Source organism: Juglans microcarpa x Juglans regia, chromosome 1D (assembly GCF_004785595.1).
Source record: "Juglans microcarpa x Juglans regia isolate MS1-56 chromosome 1D, Jm3101_v1.0, whole genome shotgun sequence".
Classification (NCBI taxonomy): Eukaryota; Viridiplantae; Streptophyta; class Magnoliopsida; order Fagales; family Juglandaceae; genus Juglans; species Juglans microcarpa x Juglans regia.
In genome coordinates, this window is record NC_054594.1 from 41,011,895 (window position 1) to 41,034,729 (window position 22,835).

The 22,835-nt window shown below is 37.4% G+C and overlaps 3 protein-coding genes across 3 annotated transcripts; 1 reads left to right on the forward strand and 2 right to left on the reverse strand.

Moving 5' to 3' along the window:
* The first annotated feature begins 211 nt into the window (after positions 1 to 211).
* On the forward strand, positions 212 to 10,276 carry LOC121259958 (E3 ubiquitin-protein ligase SPL2). Its single transcript, XM_041161800.1, has 6 exons — positions 212 to 828; positions 1,661 to 1,762; positions 8,033 to 8,200; positions 8,380 to 8,501; positions 9,007 to 9,126; positions 9,671 to 10,276. Exons 1-6 carry the CDS (start codon positions 457 to 459, stop codon positions 9,960 to 9,962), a joined length of 1,176 nt encoding a protein of 391 aa, XP_041017734.1. The 5' UTR covers positions 212 to 456; the 3' UTR covers positions 9,963 to 10,276.
* Positions 10,277 to 10,946: 670 nt separating this feature from the next.
* LOC121259118 (protein NODULATION SIGNALING PATHWAY 1-like) lies at positions 10,947 to 12,886 on the reverse strand. The gene has a single exon (XM_041160615.1). The coding sequence runs from the start codon at positions 12,703 to 12,705 to the stop codon at positions 11,053 to 11,055; it is 1,653 nt and encodes a 550-aa protein (XP_041016549.1). The 5' UTR covers positions 12,706 to 12,886; the 3' UTR covers positions 10,947 to 11,052.
* Positions 12,887 to 15,662: 2,776 nt separating this feature from the next.
* Positions 15,663 to 17,979, reverse strand: LOC121247562 (inactive disease susceptibility protein LOV1-like). Its single transcript, XM_041145926.1, is given in 3 exon segments — positions 15,663 to 16,763; positions 16,766 to 17,173; positions 17,218 to 17,979. Coding segments are annotated over 3 exon segments (2,271 nt in total).
* Between the last annotated feature and the right edge of the window lie 4,856 nt (positions 17,980 to 22,835).

Sequence of the window (22,835 nt, forward strand, 5' to 3'; positions counted from 1 at the left end):
CTAGTACATTTAAAGTTTTTTTATTTTTTATCATTTTATTTTAAGTATTTTTCTAACATCTTTAATCACTAAGAAAAATTAAAAAAATATATAACTTTACTAATACCCACTTTCTTAATCATTAAATAAAATAAAAAATAAAAAAATTAAATAAAAATTATATAGTAGATCAGTAATAATAGAATAATATCCTATTATTATTTAAAAGTAAAAACTACTACGGAATTCGTCACCGAAAATAGGCCACGCCACTCCTCCTCTACTTCTATCTCCGCCACCAAACAAAAATATTGAATTACGACAATACCCCATACCCTCGCTCTCTCTCTCTCTCTCTCTCTCTCTCTCTGTCTCTCTCCCCGGTCTCAATCCGCTCCGGCCAGCATTCGCCACCCTACGCTCTTCCTCCATCATCACTGTGCCCCGAACGAATGTGACCTTCTCCGACAGCTAGCCATGTCTTCGCACGAGCAAGCCCTAGTCTCCCTCCTCTCCCAACTAGCTCTCTCCTTAGACGGTGCTGTTTTGGGCGTGGCGTTGGCCTACGCCGCCGTACGCTCTCTTCTCAAATTCACGGCCACCTCATCCTCCCTCCGTAAAATCCGCAAGGCTCCTTCCCTTAAAGTCTCCGACCTTCGCTCCATCCTCACCGTCGATGACTCCTCCTCCGAAGATCAGTCACATCCGTCTGATCAAAGTATCGTCGTTGTTCGCGGCACCGTCGAGGCCAAATCCGCCGTCGATCCCAATTGGAAGAGCTTCAAGCCCAATGTTTTGGTCTCTCAAGAGTCCGGAGACAAAGCCGTTGTCATTCAAAGAACTCAAACGGTGCGTTTTGAGCGTAACTTGCAACGGAGATTCTTCTCGAAGCTCTGTTTTCTGTTCTTTTCTTCTTCTCCTTCTTCTTTTGAGCGGAAATTGGCCTGTTAGTGCCTCTGTTTGTTTAGTTTTATTTGATTCTTGTGTTTTGTTGTTTAGAAGGTGTGGGAATAGGAAATGAAACACGGTGGTTTAAAATAATTTTCGTGTTTTTGGAGATAAGGGAGTTAAGCTTTTCAACTTGAGCGGTGTAATAAGTAAAACTGAAAGCTGTTCATTTTTTGGGATATTGAACGGCGGATGTTAGGACTTTTTTTTTTTTTTTTTTGAGATTACTGATTTTTTTGGAGTTCGTGAATTATGTCGGCGACGATTTCTTTAATCATCTATTATTTCTTAAATTTAACGATTTGCTTTGTTATTGAGAAAGCGGAAGAAAGCAGATGACAGAAACATATCGGAGAGGTATTGGATAGTAATTTAAACTGTTGGATGAAAGGATTATTGATAATTTGATATTCTATTTTGCGGCAAATTGAGATAAGAAGAAAAAGATATTAACATTATGAATCTATCTCCTTCTGCTGTTTTATCTTGCAATGTTCTATCACCTTACTCGGCAAACCTTTTTACTTATAATTAAGTTGACAGCAATGGATTCACTGGAACTCCATGATAAGAAACCTTTCTGGATTGTTTAGAGGACTATTAGCTTTGCAAGGACTAATAGCTTTGCGACATTCCACTGGATTTTGTGTCCATTTTATCTGGTTGTTTCACTAACATTGGCTGTTTTGTTAAAGAACTCTTGGATTGAATTTTTTATTTATATGTTTCAAAGTGCATATACAACGAATGGAAGGGCGTTTTTGGATGGACTTCTGATCTACGTGCACTATTTGCGAGATCCTGGCGAGAACAAGAGTCAACCTCATTGAGAACAGTAAGTTCATAACTCATCTTCGTTAGTTCATGGATATATAGTTTTTTTTTTTTTTTTTTTTGTCCACCAGAGATATGATTTGAAAACAAGTTTTCTGTAATAGCATGCTTTTTGTTCAGAAAATGACAAATGGTGTTTGCTCTTTTGTAAGGAGTGCTAATTCTGAAAGCCAATTGATTTTTTATATTGTTGCTGAAATGTTCAGCATTTGTACTAAGAAGCTATTGGATTCATGAGGGCCAGTGAGGCTTGGGTACAGGCTATGATGAGTAGACAGTACTGTTTCCTAAATGCAGACATGGGGAGTGTTGATGCTTGGGACGGGGAGTGGTGACCTCTATTAAGCCTAAGTGCCATTCACTGCAATACTATACTCCGAGGTGGCTCCATATGGTATAAAGTAGGCAAGGAGAGAGATCGAGGGTGTGAGGTTATACACACGATCTCCACTAGGAAAGAGAAGTTAATAAAACTTTTAAATATTTGATCTCAATTGGAGAAACGTTAAAAAAAAAGATGGAAATAATATATAGTATCTATGTTTTATGAAGCAAAATTGAAAAAAGTGGCTATGAAGTACATCTTCAAAAAAATGCCATTTTTTTTTATAAGAATTTGTAAGAAACTACCATTGAAATTTAACAAACAAAGAAAAAACAAATGTTTGGTGAGAGATAGAAATTACCATAGAGATAGATTCAAAGTAGAACTGGAAAGAAAATTGAAATCCCTAGTGATTAAGGGGGTGGTGTAACATTACAAAGAGCTGGCCTGAGAAACTCAAGAAGGCTAGGCTGGCCAATGTAGTGTTTTGAAAAATCTGACCGGCCTCATGATTGTTATATGCACTCGAGTTTTTGTTTTGAAAATGGTTGCGCTTTTACATGATATTTTCCTATAATTTGTAAATACTATGAGTTGGAAAAGCCTCACACGACCTCTTATTATCGATAAAAAAAAGCCTCATATGGACTTCTTCTAAATGCAACCATTTTTATTGGTTTCTAAATATATGTACCCATTTAGAAAGGTATTTGCTTTGTTATTTTAGGTTGAATGGATATATATATTTTTATTATATGCAACATATGGTCACACATTCCCATTCATGACATGCAATGCAACCTACTGATGATCTTGCAGTATGCAATAATCTTAGCGGCAAGTTAAACTTATAAAAATTTGCACCAGAATACTTGAAAACATAACTTCATATTTGTCTCATAACCATTGTTCTGCCTCTTAGAACTGTTCGAGGCATTTACACACTAACTTTAAACTTAACAAATGGAGAATATATATCTCCTTATTCATTCATATAGACTCTTATTCAGAGCATCTGTTCGACGCGCTGAATAACACGCATGGCCATCTCTAGAAACATGAGCATCATCTCTATCTGTCGGTCCAAGTCCAACTCATTCTCTATTATCTTGATCCACTGACTCATGTCCATATCCATCCTGTGGTCCTGCTACAGCTTCTGCCTTTCCATTGGAATGGCAGTTTAAAAAAATAAATGGGTGAGATTTCCATTAAATCTCATTAAGTTAGCAACCAACATACAATGAGATAACATAGACATTAGCATATCCTCCAAAGTTTGTATCGTCCTTTCTGTTTGGCCATCTGTTTTTGAGGGTGATAGGCATTGCTAAACTTCAGCTTTGTGCGCATTGCACTCTGAAGGTTCTGCCAAAATCTAGAGGTGAATTGAGCGTCCCGATCTAACACAATGGTCTTAGGAACTTCGTGTAGACGTATTATTTTTGTCACAAAAAGCTTGGTTAGCTTTTCCATTGAATCCGTATTCTTCATAGGTAGGAAGTGGGTGCTTCTAGGATCTTCTGATTCCTCACCTGACACGTCAGGATCTTTTGATTCCTTAGGTCACCGATACCGATTCAAGGAAGAGGGAGTTCCATAATTCGATAATGAACTTGTATTGGAACTTAGGGATCTAGAGAAGGAGGTCAATATGTATTACGACCCCTTCATCAATGAAGTAAGGTATTTTCCACAACAAGAAGAGTCAGATGAAGAAGAAGTTGAGTCTCCAACTAGTTCCTTCGAGACTTGGGGCTTGTTTGGAAATAGATCTCCTCCCAAAATTCTCATCTCATCCCATCTCTTTCCCAAACATAATTCAAACACAAAATTTTCAAACTAATCATTACAATTTTTCCAAACTTTCAAACAAAAAATAAAAAATAATTCAACATTTTCAAATTCTCAAACAAAAATACTATTACAAAACTGTATTATAATAATATTTTAACTTTATTATATTTTTTATTCAACTTTTTCTCTTTCATTTCCCAAAACCCAAAAAATACTCAACTCAAACTATCTCACTATTATTCACAAACTATCTTATTATTATTCACAAAATTCTCATATCATCTCACTCCCCAAACGAGCCCTTAGACCCAGGTATGCCCTTCTAAACCAATGCCTTTGTATTGATGACGATTTCGAGGACGAAATCTTGTTTTAAGGGAGTAGGATGTAACAACCCACCCAAAGGAATGCCACAGGATGAGAGCCCATGATTGATAAGACAAGTAGCCCGATTAAAAAAAAAGCCCACTCAGACATGAGTTGAGTTATCAACTTAAAGACTCCTAGAGCCCAAAAGCTCAAATATAATATCTAGGCCATGAAGGCCTAGGACTCCAATAAGGCCCAACAACTGATGAGCCCTTAACCCAATATAAGTGCCTAGTAACAATCAAACCCATAGAAGCCCTAGTAGGATAGCGCAAGCTTAGTGAACCCAAGAGCCTAAGGAGAGAACCCATAAAAAAGGCCAAGACCCTAATACAAAGTCCATTGCTAAGCCCAACCACATGGGCCAAATGCCCACTAAGGCCCAAAATTCATTTTAAGTCCACCCCTCATCCAAAAATCTAAGACCAAGGGAGTTTCCAATTTAGGACATCAAGTTGGAAGAAATTACAAAAATGCCATTCCTAGGAAGTTTCCTAGAAGGTGCCTAGAGGGAAGATTCCTTTGAACATCCTTGTTCCACTAAAATTCCAAATTTATTCTCACTTAGTTGGTCATGGGAGTCAACTCCACCAAGGCATTTCACTTAAGTGGTGTAATCCTTAAGCTCCACATTAATTAGAATTAGTTAAGATTAAACCAAGAACAAAACTGAAACATAGCATGTCCCACATGCCCATGTATGGTCAAACCTCACCTCCGCTTTGTATTAACCAAATTAACATGAGTGAACGTGTCATTTTCTTAGAACAACATCTGAAATACCTAGTAACTAAAAGCCAACACAAAATCACATGATAGGAACATGACTCACACGCATAGGACCACATTAGGTACCACATGTCCATTTCGGGTATCACATGTTCAAGCTTAGGGAAACTGCCTCTAAATGGCAAAAATCTGACTTCCACACAAGTACAAGGAAGTTTCCTAAACCCCAAATCAAATTGGTGAAGGAATCAAGAAACAAAGAGTCCAAAGACTACTAGGACACTACTCGGCCAGATTTGAGTCTTTAGAAGAAGAATGGAATTTGACATCTACCCACACCTTGCCAAAGCCCAATTTCTTCTAGATGGACTCTTGACACATCAACTTAAGTGTATACAAGACACCACCTCATGTCAAGCCACCTAGCCACATGTCAAATGGCTTAACCCTCACACAACACTAAGCAAACTAGCCTAGCTAAGAACCAATGGTTTGAGTCAAGTGCAAGAGGGAATCTCCTGAAGAGTCCTAACCAAATTGATGTCCTTAGAGGTGCAACCAGACTTGCAAAAAGAAAGAGAGAAGAAGTCACCTTAAGATCCAACCAAAAGGGTTACTATAGCCTAGGCCTAGCCGATTCACCCTAGGGAGTTTGCTTCCAAACTTCCCACTATTCCCTCACTCACTTCGTAGCCTCCAAGCAAGGATGAAATCTGCAAATCTTCATCATAACCATGGTTTGAAACCATTGAAGAAGAAGAAGGAATCAAAGAGAATCAAGGGGAGAGCCAAATGGAGCTCATCGGCTTCAACACCTCACCACTTCATCTCCAAGTTTCTTCCATCACTTGGACAAGTGTCCCATCTCATCCCTCTCTCTATCTCTCTTGATCTTATGGTAGAAGGAAGATCAAGCAAATCACCATGGAATTTAGGGAAAAAAACCACCATCGGCCATGGGTTGGAGGAAGCAAAACCGAGTAACACTTGAGCCAAACTGAACTATTCATGATTTTTGCTTGCCTCCCACGCCCAATAGATCATAGCCCTAGATCTCCCACATCATCCCTAGAACATCCTTGAAGAAGGTTCTTGCCAACCAAGCCATATCACCATGGTTAAGAGCAATCGGCTAACCTCATTGTAAGTAACCCTAGCCTTCAAGAATGCCTATAAATACAACTTCAAAACCTCACTTTCTCTTCACTACATCCACAAGAGTCCTTTAGCAAATAGTGAGCGAGTGTTCTAAGGTGAGAAGAGAGGAGCCTAGCTGTGCCATTGTAGGGAAGCCCATCAGTGAGTGTTCATCACCTTGTCTTGAGCATGCACACACTCATGTATAGCTTATGTTCAAAGATTCACACACACACACACACATGCTTCGGGAATATGAAGATCAACGCGAGTTCACACACTATCTTGGGTTGATCATCACTACCATCTTGAGGTCACCATGTTTCAAAATCCAAGCACTTGCACCCGTGTAGATAAACACCACTAACATGAACACCAACATGCATGGCTGAGCATGCCATGGTTCATAGGATTGATTAAGAAATTTTATCAAGTTCTAATCCATGAAAAACATTTCTTAATTTCAGCCACTTCAATCACATGAACGTTGTAAGTTGGTCTTTAACCTACTCTTAGATAATATCTATATGATGACGTATAAACAAAGCATTCATGTATAAATGTTGATTTTGAGCATGAATTACCTTGCATTTATCTCATGAATATTCGGATTCTATGAGGCATGTGATGTTTTTATAAACTTTTACTTATCCAAGCATTCTTACAAATCGACATGTTCAAAGTTATGATGATTCATGAAAAGTTTGATTTCTTGAGCAAAAGCACATGCCATTCAATATGTTTGTCATATGCATGGCATGAAAAATATTTTTATCACGATCCTAAATGTCAGGATGAGAAAGTATCCTAGTAGAACTTCTCTGTCCACTCTGGAGTGAGTAAAAATAGAGTGGTAACCCTGGGTTGATGAAGAACAGTCAATATGCAATGGCTGGATCCTCTTTAAAGGATTCCAGAGTGATTGTCATATGTAAATGGTACCTAGGGCTGGTGGGTAAACCTATGAATGAAAGTATGAAAGTTTAACTGCACAGATATGATGATATAAATCTAGCAGGTACTCACAGTATAAAATGGGGAGCTATGATGTTACCATATGTTAAACAAGATGCTTTGAAAAAAGAAAAGAAATGCAAAACTTTGTTTCTTTGAACAAGTGTTCTTTGTAAGAAAATGTGTTATGTTTATCTGAAAGTTATTCAGAACATGTTGGAAACAAAGAAATTTGGATGAAAAACAAAGGAAAGTATGTTTTCTGCATTCATGCATTTCCTTTTTATTATTTATCATGTCTATGTTATCTCATTGTATGTTGGTTGCTAACTTACTGAGATTTCCATGAAATCTCACCCTTTTATTTTTCTTAACTGCCATTCCAATGATACGGCAGAAGCTGTAGCAGGAGCACAGGATGGATATGGACATGAGTCAGTGGATCAAGATAATAGAAAATGAGTTGGACCTGGACCAGTAGATAGATATGATGCTCATGTTTCTAGAGATGTCCCTGCGTGTTATTCAGCACGTCAAACAGATGCTCTGAATAAGAGTCTTTATGAAGCCCCTTCCTAACCAAGACGTGAATAAGGAGATATATGTATCTATATATATTCTCCATTTGTTAAGTTTATAGTTAGTGTGTAAATACCTTGAACAGTTCTAAGAGGCTGAACAATGGTTATGAGATAATTATGAAGTTATGTTTTCAAGTATTCTAGTGCAAATTTTTATAAGTTTGACTTTCTGCTGTGATTATTGCATATTGCTAGATCATCAGTAGGTTGCATTGCATGTCATGAATGGGGATGTGTGACTGTGTGTTGCATATCCTAACACTTCAAATCTCTGCCAAATCACAAGCGGAGGTTGGGGGTATCACAGGGTGGGAGAGCCTTTTGTGTGGGATACGTGTGTTTGTGACAGTGAAGACTTATCGTTTGTTTTTTTTTACAGGTTCCTTTTGTTCTTGTTGAAGGTTATGGCTGGTCACCTGATTTTGTTGTTGTGAACGTGGATGGCTCTAGACATTGCCTGCCTCTCACTACAGTTTATCATCAACTGCAGCCCATTAATGCTTCTCCGTACACATTCCTTCAGGCACTTTTTGGTCATGAATACCCCGTGAGTTTGGAAAAGAAAATCTTGTGTTTCTCAGTATGTGCATGTGATTTTGGTGAAATTTTGAGTTGACAAAACATTTGTGGTCTTTACAGTTTCATTTATTTTGGGCCTTTTTTATATGCTCATTTTCTGTTGCAGATGTTAAATGTTTGATACCTTTACTTGTTCTCATTTTAAAGGTTGGAATGCTCGATGAAGTGAAAATCCTTCCATTAGGAAAGGATATCACTGCTGTTGGCTTGTGCAGTCTTAAAAATGGAATTCCTGAGATCAAGTCGTGCAAGGATCTTCCCTACTTTTTGTGAGTGAATTTGTTCTAGATCAGACTTTGTTAGGTTTGGTAGTTGGGCAAGGAAATTCTATGTGGCAAATTTGTGTTTGAATTTCCTACTACGTCTAAACTTTTATTGAACCGTGACCTACCAATTTAAAAATGGTCAATGAGGATTGGGCAGTCTTAGGTCTATGAAAAGCAGAAAAGGTCAATGTATCTGTGGGGTATTTTTACCTTGTTTTAACCTAGAACACCAGTTTGGATACAATCTCCTGCTGCATCTCTTATTGCATGTTTACTGGTTGGAGTATGGTCTATCCACCTGCTTTTTTTTTTGAAGTTTGTATTGCTATAAATTGGCCCCATTTATTCATTTTTAACAAGTCTTAAGCTTATTAACATCCAAACTCTCAGGCACCGTATGAGGATAAAATATGTATTGCTTGCACAACTGATCAAATGATCTACAGGCATTTTCATACCTGTTACTTTGAGGCACTGCTTTTGTTGGTTTCATGATGGTCTTTTGCAGGTCTGACATGACCAAGGATCAGATGATTGTAGATCTTGCCTTCAGGAGCAAAGTACTTCTGTGGAGTGGTTTTGCTCTCGGTTCGCTGTCAATTGGTATACTTGGCTATGCTGTTGTGAGGTATGAATAGTTTAGATATCTTCTTCCCCGTAAATGTCTGGTTATGTACCTTATTGCCTAATACTCTGTTTTAGATAGTTTATATTTTTGAATTAGTTCAAACTAGTGTGACAACTGACAAGGATCAATCAGTTTTTTATTTGATTTTATCATCCCTCATTAAAAATGATGTGCTGCTTAGCTTTGGCTTGTTCAGTTGGACCTCATCCCTGCAAGAGAAATAGGTTTAAATATGGAAAGAAAGTGTTGATCTATTTGTTTGCTCTTTTTTTTTTTATTAGCATCGGGTGTCCAAAATCAAAGTCTCGACTAATCCCAGGGGTGCACAGACCCTTGGCAATGAATTTTCTGCAAGTGCACCTCGGGTAATTCAAGGGGAAATTCCTTCATTCCAATAACCCTAAGAATTGTTTGCACCCAAGAGGATTTGAACCTTAGACCCAAGACTAAGGCCCTTACCACATGAGCCAACCCCTAGGGGTTTGATATGTTTGTCATCAGAACTGATTTGTTTTGAATAACTAGATGCATAACTTCTCTTCAGGAATTGGAGTAGATGGAAAGAATGGAGGCAACATAGACAGCTGCAGCAACACAGACAGGCTGCAAGTAATGATGCGGCATCTCAGATTGCAGCAGAGGAGGAGACAGGAGATGTTCCGGATGGAGAGTTGTGTGTGATCTGTTTGATGAGGAGAAGGCGATCTGCATTCGATCCATGTGGGCACCTGGTGTGTTGCCAAAGCTGTGCCATCTCAGTTGAACGGGAATCCACACCCAAGTGTCCCGTCTGTAGGCAGGAAATACGCAAATCATTGCGGATATATGATTCTTGAGAGAGAGATACTGTTTGTTCAATGTGTGGCTGAGACTTTTCTAGTCTTGGAAGAGAGTTGTCGCTGTATTTGTCAAAGTTTCTCTTTATTTAAGGGGATAGAGGTTTAATGAGAGATATAGTAAAATTTTGCTGGTGAAAATAATGCTATAGGGGGAATCTGTTGTGAATATATCTTTCGAAGTGATGCGAGTGCTTTTTTAATAGGTAGGGAGTCGTTAACTTGTGTAAATTATAATTTATGCTCCCTTTGTTTTCAATGTGTTGACAACCGACCAGCAATGTAAAGAATGGATGAAGGCTTTTGTACTTTTAGTATTATTTTTTTCGTGTGATTGGGGTCATTGAATTGATGAAAGAAACAGTGCTTTTGAAGAAATTCCGCCGGACATATCGGTCTACTGGTTTTGGTTTGGGATGGTTGGCCAATGGCCGGGCTGGATTGGAGAAACGGTCATCCCTTGATATGTCCCCTGTTCTGACCTCATTGTACAGCGTACAGCTCAAATCTATCTCTACAAAGTTACAAACACAGTGCACGTTGTAGAGCACCTCCATTGGGTCTCATTGGCAATGCAATCTGGATTCTACATCACCTCCCCTATCATTTTCCTCCTTTCTTGTACCCACCCCTATATGATAGGAGATCCAACCCCATGTTTTTGTTCTGACTATAAGATTATGTCGACTATTTTGGCAATCAGTATGCTGCATTTTATAACAAAGTATAAAGTAAGGCAAATGAGAGATGAAGCACAGCTGTTGAATCGCAAACAAAAAAGAGGAGCTCCTTAGTGTACACATTTATTTCACGTTTTTTGGATATAAAAATTATAAACATAAACCTCATATTCTTACACACTACTTAAAAACATACACAAAAAAAGGATTAAACAAAAGAAAAGCGTGCTACTACATGGATCCAGACTTCAACACAATGCTCCCCACCTTTTCAGCTAAAGAGCTGCCAAACAAATCGAGCAGATTGCAAGAACAAAAGACTCCCTTCCCTTGTGAGCTAATCTTACATAAACGCAGCTCAATACTCTTGCAGTTTACATGGAAAGAGAGAACTGAAAGCTATAACTGTTTTAACTGCCATTAGTTTTCATTTCCATCTTCCACAGAGAGCAAAATGAAACTGGCTGCCCTTTCCACCACAATCCCAAACAACCATCTTTCTCCTCTGGTCTCATCTCCCAATTACTATCGTACTTCCTCAACAGAGCTCGAGCCCCGTCAATGGCATCCTCTCCAAACATCTCTCCTACAAAGCCCACCCCTCTCATTCTCTCACACCAACCCTCTTTCCCTTCATTCATCTCTCCCCAATTCGTCAAAGCCTTTGCCGCCTCTCCTTCCATCAGTCTCCTATCATCGCTCTCTCGCCCCTTGAAAGCCGAGCTTGTTGAGTCCAAAAACCTCCACAAGTAATCCACTCGTCGAGAGAACCCAGTTGCAAAATCCCCACAATTCTTGCAGCTACATTCCATGTTGTTTTCGCTTAAAATCACTCCCTTTGGCTCCATGCTCCTCAGTAGTCTCAAGAACTCGGTTCTTTCATCCGGGGATTTGTGATTCAGGTGGTGAAGCCTAAATTGCGCGCAGACTATTAAGGTTTCATCACGGGCTATGTTTATGACTTGCGCACTCAGGCTTTTCAAGGGATGACTATCGAGCCGGTTGATCTGCAAATTAACGTTCATGAACTTGGCGAAACTAAGAAGCCGAGAGGAAAGGTTGTCTCCGGGTGGTCCTACGGAAAAGGGGCTGTCTTTGCTTTGATCATTTTCAACGGTCGCAGCGATGACAGTGATGCGGACTAGTGGAGGCGGTCCTCCTGGTCTGCGAGTCAAGGCCTCAAGCAGGGTTGGCCATTGCACGCCATGAGAGACCCCAATATCAAGAATATGAAGATTTTGCGAGCGGTCAGGCTCTTCGGCAAGAATTTGAAGGATCGAAGAGTTTGCTATGTTGTTGGGGAAGGCAAACCAGGGACTGACCTCGTAAAATTTGAGTAGTGATTGTTGGAAGAATCGGGCATCCGTGGAAGCAAAGGTCTGCCCCACTGAGGAGGAGGAAGTGGAGGTGATGGATAGGTGTTGTGCCAGTGCTCGGAGTCCATGGAAGGCGAGACGGTGGTTGGCATCGCCGGTGTGGTTGGCGAGCTCGTGGAGAACGTAGAGAAGGTGCTGTACGCGTGACATATTGCCCACGCTGATGGCAGCCGCGCAAGGGTTGAGTAGCTGCTCAGCCCATCTGCCTTCCTTGTTACCGTTAATACCGTTACTTCCTGTGGCCTTGCTAGTGCCTTTCTTATTTCCAACTGATTTCTTAACCACCACAACCTCTTCAACTGCTGCATCCCCATCGTCAGCGTGTCTGGTTCGACGGCTTTGATTCTTCCGCGGATTGTGGTGGTTTTGGGATGGTTTGGGAAGGGGGTGATCGGAGGCTTTCCGCTTCTTGGATGAATCGGGCGGCGATGGATGATTAAAAATGGTGGGGTTAATGGGTGCTGTGCTGGTGGCGGTGGCAGTGGTGTTGAGAGAGGTGACAGTACTCGTGTCAATCAGATCTTGGCTTTCATCCCACCACTGGAAGCCGTTGATATCATCCGAATTGTATGGGTCATTCAAGAAAGACGGAAAGAATGAAACCGAGTCTTCTATCCAGTCCAGGATGTGATCTGGGGTGGGGTTCGGCTCTGGTTCTTCCATGATCATATTTTTGGTCGCAGACATGAAATGTGTTGTTTTAAGAGCTCGAGAGTTAAGAGATGGTATATCTTTTGTAATACGAAATCTGAGGTGGGCTAATGCTTGATCATTGACCAAAGAGGGAGGGAGGATAGAGGTTGCAGAACTCTCTCTCTCTCTCTCTTAAAATAACACAAAAATGCAATGCAGCAGTGTTTTTGGAAAGAGACAAGAAAGGGCATTTTCCTAATTGTTGGCGTGCTGTTTGCTTGGATGATGCGATGGCCTCTTGTTGTTTAATTTAAGGTGTTGGGAGAGTAGAAAATAGTAACTCCTCTGTCCTTAGGGAGGTAGGGATTATTCTGTTTTATGTCATGGTGGTTGAAATCTATTTGAAAAATGAAGGCGTAGGGAGTTGAATTCGAGTTGTCAAGAGACGGCAAACCCTATTTCACTAATATAATACCCAAGGTCCTTGTCTGCTGCCGCTCTGCGGCCTTTGAGAGTCTCCAGTTTATATCATATCTTTAGTTTCCTCCAAGGGACCAATGAGAGCCCCTCCCTTTTTTTTTTTTTTTTGTTCTTTTTCTTCTTGGGTCTTTGGAGATTTATCGAGTAATTTTAGATATGTCTTGATTTATTATTCTCTATGTTTTTAGATAGATTTATAATTCTTGCATAAGTGCAGGACAGGATTGTCTGAATTAGAAAAAAAGAATTAAGAAAATGAATAAAGAATAAAGAATAAAGAAGAAAAAAGAGGTTTTGCAATTTTCATCTGAATTTAGCCTCATTGAATGGTCAAGTAATTTGAACTCGGCCCTTCATTCATAAGCTTGGCAAAAGGAATTTAGCATCGTTTCTATGTTGATGATATGAGAAATTTGTAAATATTTGTAAAATAGTTTAAGTTAAGATATTTTATATGATTTTGGAAAATGAGAGATAAAAAATTAAATAAAAATATTATAAAATTAAAATATTGTTAGAATATAATTTTTTAATATAATATTTGTTTTTGGATTTGAAAAAATTAAATAAGTTTTTATATTTTGTTTAGAAGTTTAAGAAAGTTATAATGATTTGATGAAAAAATTGAAAAGTTAAAAATATGAAATTAAAAAGTGTTCGTGTTTGTGATATTTTGATATTGAGATGAAATAAAATGAGATGATATAAGATGAGATTATTTTGTAATCCAAACGAGCCTACAGACTCGTCTTTTCTTAAATCGGCAAATAAAACGACCCTCTAAAAGACAATTGTTAGCACAAGCTCCATCATCTCCCCCAGCTTTTTCATAGAAACCTACCTCTCCAACTCCAAGTGCTTACCAGCACCGTGAAGATTAATGTTGTTACTCTTTTAACTGGAAGACAATTTGGTTAGCTATTGCAGATAAAACGAGAGAATGTACGGTATAAGCTTAAGTAAGTTTGTAGGCTGAAAACACAGCTAAATAATTACTAACACACCAGTTTACAACGAAATCTCCCAAATAGTATTCTCAAGTACACATAATTATAATGCTCAATTTCCATAAACCAAAGGAAAAAAAAACCAACAGAAAACATACATCTGAATGTGTTACAAAATATCAATACAGCTTAAAGCGAGGGAAGCACCACAAATGTTCATCACAACCAGGTTACATCACACTTAAGGTAAAGCTAATAAAACCCATTACCAAAGAAACTGCATTTCCAAGAAACAAGCATCTCTTATCAGATTCCAAATGAACTTTCCAAATTAACAGGTGGCATTCCTCAACTAGCGAAACCAACAAGCTCTGAAAAAGGATATGGAAGAAGGGGTGAACTAATGCCCGATAACCCAAAAATTGCTGAGACATTAAATGTGTCACGAAGATATCAAATATAAAAAGCTCAAGATAATTTTCAGTACTCTATTATACTCATTTGAATAATAAATTTGGAATTTATAGTTCCAGACTTCCAGTACACAAGAATTTATCCCAATATTTTTTCTTTAAATACAAATATACAAAATGCAATTGGTGTGAAAGACCGAAGGTTGAATCCTTAGACCAGGCTGTTTGTTTTAGTGAGGTAACTTTCGGTATTTGGCAACATTTGCGGAGGTATTGGGTTCCAGAACTGATGCAAACCAACTTTGGAAAGATAACGTCATATTGGGGTTGAACAGAGCCACATCTGTTTCGCGGTTGGGCCTGGCTATTGGTTGATTACTTCTCTTATAACTTGGTGTCAATGGACTAGGTACTGAAAGGCACGTATGGAGGATATAAAAGAGGAGAAAACAGTGGTTTGCTCCAAGGTGAGAAGTGTGTTGGCTGTCAACATGCTAAAAGTTTCGAAGGTCAAGGTCTTGGGCAGTATGGACAGACTTGTATTAAAGCAGTTGGGCATTCCTTGTGTTGCTGTGAAGTCTCCATATCAGTCATGTATCCTCCCGTTTGATCAAAGGAAAAATATACCATCAAATAGAGAAGTCAATGGCCATGAATTAGGACAAACAGACAGTTTTTGATGGTCACTCGGGTCGTTATGATGATTTCTTCACTCAGGTTGTTATGATGATTTCTCATGCATAGTTGTGTTGTTACAGTAGAGATTATCTGCTTGGTCTTGCATGGTAATATACCATGTGTTATTAGTGGTGTTTGCTTTGTTTTGCATGGTATTTAGTTGTTCAAGTGATGTACCAAGACAACGAGTTTTGTCAGTAAAATTCCAATGTTCACTGTTGAGAGAGAGAGAGAGAGAGAGAGAGAGAGAGAGAGAGAGAGAGAGGGTACCCTGGCGGCGAGGCACATAATAGATTGGCATTTCTTACAGAAACAACTCCGGTTTTGGTCCCACTCCACATCGATTCTCAAGGGCGGACAAGAATCAAAGGAAGAAAAAATCTGTACAAAACTCCCGTTATAAAAATTCCACAGGTTGTTTGAAGGACAGAAAATGGAAGGAAATCGAAGGGAAAGAAAGACATACCAAACAAGCACTAAAGCTGGAGTTTGTTCAACTTGAAGCCAATTTCTTTACAGTGATGACAGGAAATAAGGCAACAACAGACCGAAATATGTCATTTCTTTTTTCCTTGATTGTTTCTGCAAGTTTTTCTGGCACGTCTGTCAGCGTCAATTCACGGAGAGTCTTTAAGTGGTTTAACCCAGTGGGAACCTCCAATCTCTTGCACGACCTGATCTCCAACTCCCTGAGATTCTGCATTCCTCGTTCCATCACATTCCATCGTTGCAGTTTCTCAAGCTTCCAGAATTTCAAGACTAGAAGCTGGGGAAAGCCCCCCTCGGTGCACACCATGCGTTGCCCCTCGTAAGAATCTAAGTAGAAACAGAGTGATTTCAAGTTGGGGAGCTTACATAAATTTGTCATTGGATCATCCTTAAGCCCAGAGCCAGACAAGGTGAGGTCAGAGAGACCTTGAGGGAATTCAGATATGATGTATGGCTTCGTTAGCCTTCCAAACAAATAGAGGCTGGAGAGATTTTCGAGGTCTTTCAAAGACCCCAAGCACAGATCCTGAGGTTTACCGGTTTTGTCAATCGATCTCAACCTCAAGAGGTTCTTAAGTTTCGCAACATCCCCTGCCAATCTTTCTTGCTGCGATGGGGTCAACTCGAGAGCCAGTCCCAATTTTCTAAGGTTCGTCAACTTTCGAAGCCCATCGTGCAGAGGGCTATCCTCATCCACGAAAGCACCCCACAACGTCTGCAGATTCTTCAAGAAACTGGCACTTGGTTGATGCATAAATTTACTTCGATAACTCTCGTTCAAATAAAGGTGCGGAAGTTTTTTCAGTTTCCATATCGACCTAGAGATAGTGCGGAGACAAGTATGCTTCACATCTAGAATTTGAAGCTTCAACAATTTGCCAATGGATGATGGGATCGTCTCGAGGTATGTCCACCTTAAGCCAAGATACCTCAGCTCAATCAAGTTGCCTATGGAGTTGGGCAGTTGCGGTCTGAATACAAGTTCGAGATCAAGAACCCGTAAAAGTCGGAAGCTTGCAATTGTCCTGCGGAGGAAATTCCCTATATCTTCTCCAGGTTTGTTTCCTTCTCGAAAATCAAAGGACAGGAAGGAGTAAATTTTGTTATAACGCTGCACAAATCTGTCGGTGTTATTTTGCTAGTTCCATGAATATTAGCAAAACTGGCATCATCTGAGTGAAAATGATCGGCAAGTAGGCCATTTGAACTCACAAACTTGGACAAACAACGTTCTCGCAGGAAACCAGGCAACTGGCATGCCTTGATTTTCCCATTGATCTTTTTTTGCACAACTCGGATAATATTCAGGTCTATCAGCTCTAATAATTTCTTCTCCGTAACATCTTCAACAGTTTCATTACCATCAGCAGGAATCGACTCTGCAGCCCATAAAGCAATTACTCTCCTTGCAGGGATTTCAAAGTCCCCAGGAAAGAGCATCAAGCAAGAAATTAAGTAGTTCAAACCGTGAGGAGGGTCGTCCATTACCAAATCTTCTGACCATCGTGTCAGGCACTGATTGATAAGTTCAACACCCTCGGTACCTCCCATTTAGTCACATCTTTCCCTGAAATTTTATCAACAAGAATTTCAATTGCTCCTGTTAAACCCCCACATATTTCTACCAGTTTTTTCGCTGTTGGCAGTGCTTCTACCTCTGAAGGGAGGTCGGGTGGAAATTGCACCTTGTGGATAAACAACTGCCAGCTCTCTTCTTTAGTTCGTAGTCGAAGGTGGTGGGGTGTGGGGTTTTGGCTAGCATCTGAAGCCACTTTCCTGTCGCGCGTGGTGAGCAAAATCTTGCTCCCATCTTTCTTCTTTGAGAATTCTACTTGTACAGAATCCCAGGCTTCCTTTGTCGAGATGTTGTCCAGAACTAGAAGGCAATTCTTCTCCTTCAAGGACACCTTCACTTCCTCGAGCCAGTTGGTCCTTGGGACTTGGTTTGCTACATCGTCGTGGAGTGCATTGTCTCTGTACTGTTCAGGTATTGACACCCAAGCTCGGTAAGCGAAATGCTCTCGGATGGCGCTATGCTCAGAAACAATTTTTGCAAGAGTCGTTTTACCTATTTCCGGCATACCCACAATGGAAACAACAGAGTTGGGTTCATTGATCAGTCTCGAGACCAATGCATGTGCTTCTTCTTCCAAGCCGATGAGTGAGCTTGGCTTTTGCCTAATTTCCTCAATGCGATATACATCGACGCTTCTATGAATAAGCTGGATAAGATACTCTATTCGGCTAATTTCCATGGAAAGATCTGACTCTGCAATCCACAGCAGATTGACGTATGCTTCTCTCTTTTTCCAAACAAGCATTTATTGTATTACTTCTTCCTTCGGTTTCTTTTGCAACTTTGTAAAGTTTTTTTCGCAAATTTCTCAGTTGTCTGAGAAGTGATCTTACTTCCGGGGACACTTCTTTAAATTTATCTCGATTTTGCTCGAGGTAGTGGAGTAAGTTATCAGGATCAGGTGAAGTAAGAGGATTACTCTGATGTGGGAGACTGTTGTTGCCTTCTGACAAATTTAAAACCGTATTTCTCCTTTGCTTCGTACAAGCCTCCGAAGCCATCGTCGATCCTGTCTATCTGCCTCTTAAGTATCATTCTTGGGATCCAGAAGTTGAAAACTGAAGGAAGGCTATTTTTCTTTGCTGTTCTTTCCATGAAGATCTTGATATCGTGGTCTGCATCGGCAATGAAGTCCTTGACTTCCATCACCCAGGCCTTTTCCGTTGCCGTTTCTAATTTAATGTTCTTCAAATCTTTGAGAAAAGCATCCAGTACGAACAATTGCAAATCGATAAACTGTATCTGATGTTCCACATCCCGAATTAAATGTTTCTTCTTAGTTATCAAGTCGTTTACCTTCCCCAAAAGAGAAGGAAGTTGACGTAATACAGAGGAAGCATTCGTATCAACTAGGCAAACTGATTGTACGGGAGTGGAAGAGTTTTCATTGAGTTTAGACCATGATCTATACCGCGACCTGAAATCATCAAAGTCTGGCTTCAGCTGATCAAGACGATCATTTATCATTTTCTTGATCTTGTTGGTTCCCCAGATTTGGAAAACCAAAACATACCTTTCGAAAGATTTTCTTCTGTACTTGTCAAAGGTTGCAACAAGATTTTTTGCCCGGTGATCGATTTCGGTTACTTCTGATTTGTATTCGCAATCCATCTCAACTCATCTCAATTTATTTCAACTCATCTCATTATTATTTATTACTATTCATCAATTTTAACACACAAATCTCACTACTATTCACAATCTATCTCACTACTATTCACAACCCATCTCAACTAATCTTAAAATGTAAACGACACCGAGACAATGTCTTGCTTTCTGCATTTCTTCGGGAATTCGAGAGTTGACTGCTGCTTCTGCTCTCCGTTTGAGTATCAGTTTTACTTATCAGCTCTAAATAATCGTCCTGAAATGCACGCAAATATCTTGATTCTCTTCTAATCCACCTGAACTTGTCCTCTAACTACTCCATGGAGCAAATCGACAGTATGACAAGCCAACAAGTGAAAGGACTCGCTATAAACGAGTAGAGCAAATGAAAGAAACCTGTGATACTAAAATTGAAGAACTTCAACGGAAAAACAAAGGTGACGCGGAGGGCAAGAATAATAAGCCACAGTACAGGGCGGAGGGCAAGAATAATAAGCGACAATATAACCCGGAAGAAACGGTAGAAGATGGCGATAAAAAGCCAAAGCAGAATGCCGGCGATGTGAAAGAGATTATTCAGGAGCTCCAGGACCTGATTCATGTACACATGTTTAAATCAAGTGAGAAGCTCATGCCTGCGGCTGCTTCCTTCTTTCGCTATTCAAAACAAGCAGCTCTCTTATTTACTCCTCCATGCACAAGACTCGAGACACCATTGCCCGAGGAAGAAAAATTTTCCTTAGCAAAATCGTGCGAGGGAAAGAATGATAAATGATTGGTAAAAATCTAATTGAATAAATTAGTTTTTATAAAAAAATAAACTTCATCTTAAAAAGTGTAAAAAACTTATTTTTTATTATTGCCATCAATTTTTTTTACAAAGGACTTGCTGAGATTTATCTATTTAAAATTTGACTAATGTTATACATCACATTTTTATTTTATTTTTATTCTATTATGTAAGATGTGACACATTTATTACTATTGAATAATAAAAAATTATATAATAAATGATCTGTGCCACATATTATATAGTGATATAAAAATAAGATGGTACTGTGATGTATAAAATTTGCCTTAAAATTTATACCTGACATTACTCGAAAAGAATATTTAATTAAATAGAATTTCAATTTGGTAACTCTTTTATAATATCATATAAATTTATCGATTAATCTATCAAAAGTTTAAATAGATAAAAAGACATAAATTTTATTATTTATTTTATATAATAAAATTATATACATTACATCACTTTCGACTATAAAAGAAAATTGTAATGTGCGCTGATTTGCCAGTCAATATTGTTCTACTTCTAACTATTTTTTATCCATCTTAATGTCATAATTGGACTATATAGGGTGTGCTATTTATTATATTTTAATAATTCAAAGGTATTAATTTTGATAATTTGAAGTTTTATTTAAAAGGTTTGATATCAGTTTTATTTATATCAATGAAAAAAAGTGAGATATTCTTTCCTTCCTTAATTATTAAACACTAAAAGTGAGAGAGATTCTTTTCGTTCCTTACTAATTAAACTGGATATATCAAATTTTATTTTATGTTTTATTTTAGTTTTCTATTGTCATATTCCTTAACATACTCAAGGTGTTGTTCTCTTCCTTCCTTGATTTGGAGGAATGCTCGATGTCTTGTAAAAAGTCTGTGGATGCGGAGTTTTTGAGGATTTTTATAGAAAGTAACGCTATTATGCTACTCTAATTATACTGTTTATTTTGTCCGACTGCTATCATGTGGTGCCACGTAGTTTATCAAAATAAAATGAAATACGAATACACAAAAAGAAAAAAAATTAAAACTTTAAGTTCCTTCTACCCTTTTATATTTTTACTTTTTTAATAAATAACGTAATACCACATCACTGAAGTAAAATAAGCGGCATAATTGAGACGGCAAAGTAACATTTCTCTTCTATAAATACAAGTATATATGCCAAACTTGTAATCAGATTAAGGTGAAGTTTGCCTTCTTTAATTTAGTGTAGATATATGAGTATATATGAGTATATATTAGTATGACAGAAAGCGTAGATAATTAGAAGAACAATTTATTTTATTTATTAGAATAAAATATTAATAAAAATTATTTAAGAGATGAATAATAATTTCTTATATTTAGGAAACTACTGTTCATCTTCTAAATTTTTTTTAAAAAAATAGGGATTCAGATGTCAAGGAATTTTAACCAAATTCCTAAAATTTTCTTCAAATTATAGGGAAAAATATCCTTTAAAAAACCGGATGGAAATGTTCTAAAAGACATATATAGGTGCATATTGTGATATTGTTGGAAAAGAAATGATTAACTTAAAATTAATTTATAACTCTATTTTAAATAAAAGGTAATTATATAAAATTGAAATTATTTTTAATAAAATGACATGATTACCTGAGTTAAATGTAAAATGACTCACAAAAGCACCAGCCAGAATTAGCTGACAGAGGAATGCCATGCGAATTATTCAGCGAATCAGCATTAATAAAAAGTAGTCAAATATGCTATAATGGAAGTTTTCCAGTGGATTTGGACCAGTGTTGATGCAGCCCGTCAGGTACGAGCTAGGGATCCAAATGTTATAAAAGCATCTTCAATAGATTAATTAAAAAATTTATTAAATATTTAACTATTAAAAAATAAAATATACTCGTAATGAATTAATTAAATTTTAAATATTTAAAATTTAATTACATTATTTTTTAAAGTTTTTCTAAATTTAAAGATTCTTAAAATTTAATTACATTAATTTTTTAAATTTTTCTAAATTTAAAGATTCCTGTTGATATATTAAATATAATTTTTATCATTTATTTTTCTTTCAATTTCTTTCTTTCAACATCTGTCTTCATGTGCTGGCTGGGTTCATGTGCGGGGGGGCTGGGTGGTTGGATTCCAGGTTTGATGGTTGGGCTAGCAGGTAGTATATATTTTTTTTAACCCATAATTTAATTATAATATCATTACTAATTAATATATAATTGATAAAATAGTAAAATATAATAAAATTAAAAAAATTAAAAATTAAAAAATTAAATATTTTTTAATTATTAATTATTCATTACTATATAATGAATAAATAGATAATTTGATGTGAATAACTAAAGTCAAATTCATCTTATATTATTTTATTATTATATAATGAAAATAGTTATTCTAATGTAGAGACTTATGTGAATGAAATAACTAAAAATTAAATTCTTCTTACATTCATCAAAAGTGTCATTTAGCTTTGACTAATCCATTGAGGATGCTCTAAAATACAGAATTGAAAAAAAATCCAAAAAACATACTCTACCATCCTTAGTTCCATTGTTCAGCGTCGAAACCGCGGCCCTAAATAGTCTCACGTCTAGTAATGTTGTTGTTTCTTGGACTTGTCGTGAAGCTTGAATAGTGAGTTGAGATGAGATGAGTTAAGATGAAAATTAAAAATTAAATAAAATATTACTTTTGTTTTAAGATTTGAAAAAACTAAATTGTTTATTATATTTTATATGAGAATTTAAAAAAATTGTAATAATGAGATTAGATGAAATGAAACACTTCATGTATCCAAACTGTGCCTAAAGCGGTATAGATCAAATATTTACCGATGCCTATATACATGAAGAGTAATGATACATGTACAATCTTTTTTATAATTTTTATATAACTATGTTTTAAAATGAGAGTATTTATGTAAAGTGATATTACTTTTATAAATTATTTTATAAAAATGCTAATTTATAAAAATGCTCATCATTAAAAACATAATTATATAAATAATTGTAAAAAAAATTGTATCTCTATCATTTTCCATATACGAAACTCTCCATTATCTGTTTTAAAGGACACAGCGAGGGTGACCGAATCCTGTGCCCCTAAGTATATCGAATTTATTTAGTTTTAAAACATTTGTGTGTATGTGTTTTTTTTTAATATTTTTTTTAAAAAAGAGCAAACACAAATATTTTAAAAATAACACAAATACAC

Excerpts from the sequence above, each read along its gene's own strand:
- LOC121259958 (XM_041161800.1), top strand. The coding sequence starts at position 457 with ATGTCTTCGCACGAGCAAGCCCTAGTCTCCCTCCTCTCCCAACTAGCT. Across the intron at positions 8,201-8,379 it reads TTTTTGGTCATGAATACCCC|GTTGGAATGCTCGATGAAGT; the intron begins GTGAGTTTGGAA and ends CTCATTTTAAAG. Across the intron at positions 9,127-9,670 it reads CTTGGCTATGCTGTTGTGAG|GAATTGGAGTAGATGGAAAG; the intron begins GTATGAATAGTT and ends ACTTCTCTTCAG.
- LOC121259118 (XM_041160615.1), bottom strand. The coding sequence starts at position 12,705 with ATGTCTGCGACCAAAAATATGATCATGGAAGAACCAGAGCCGAACCCC.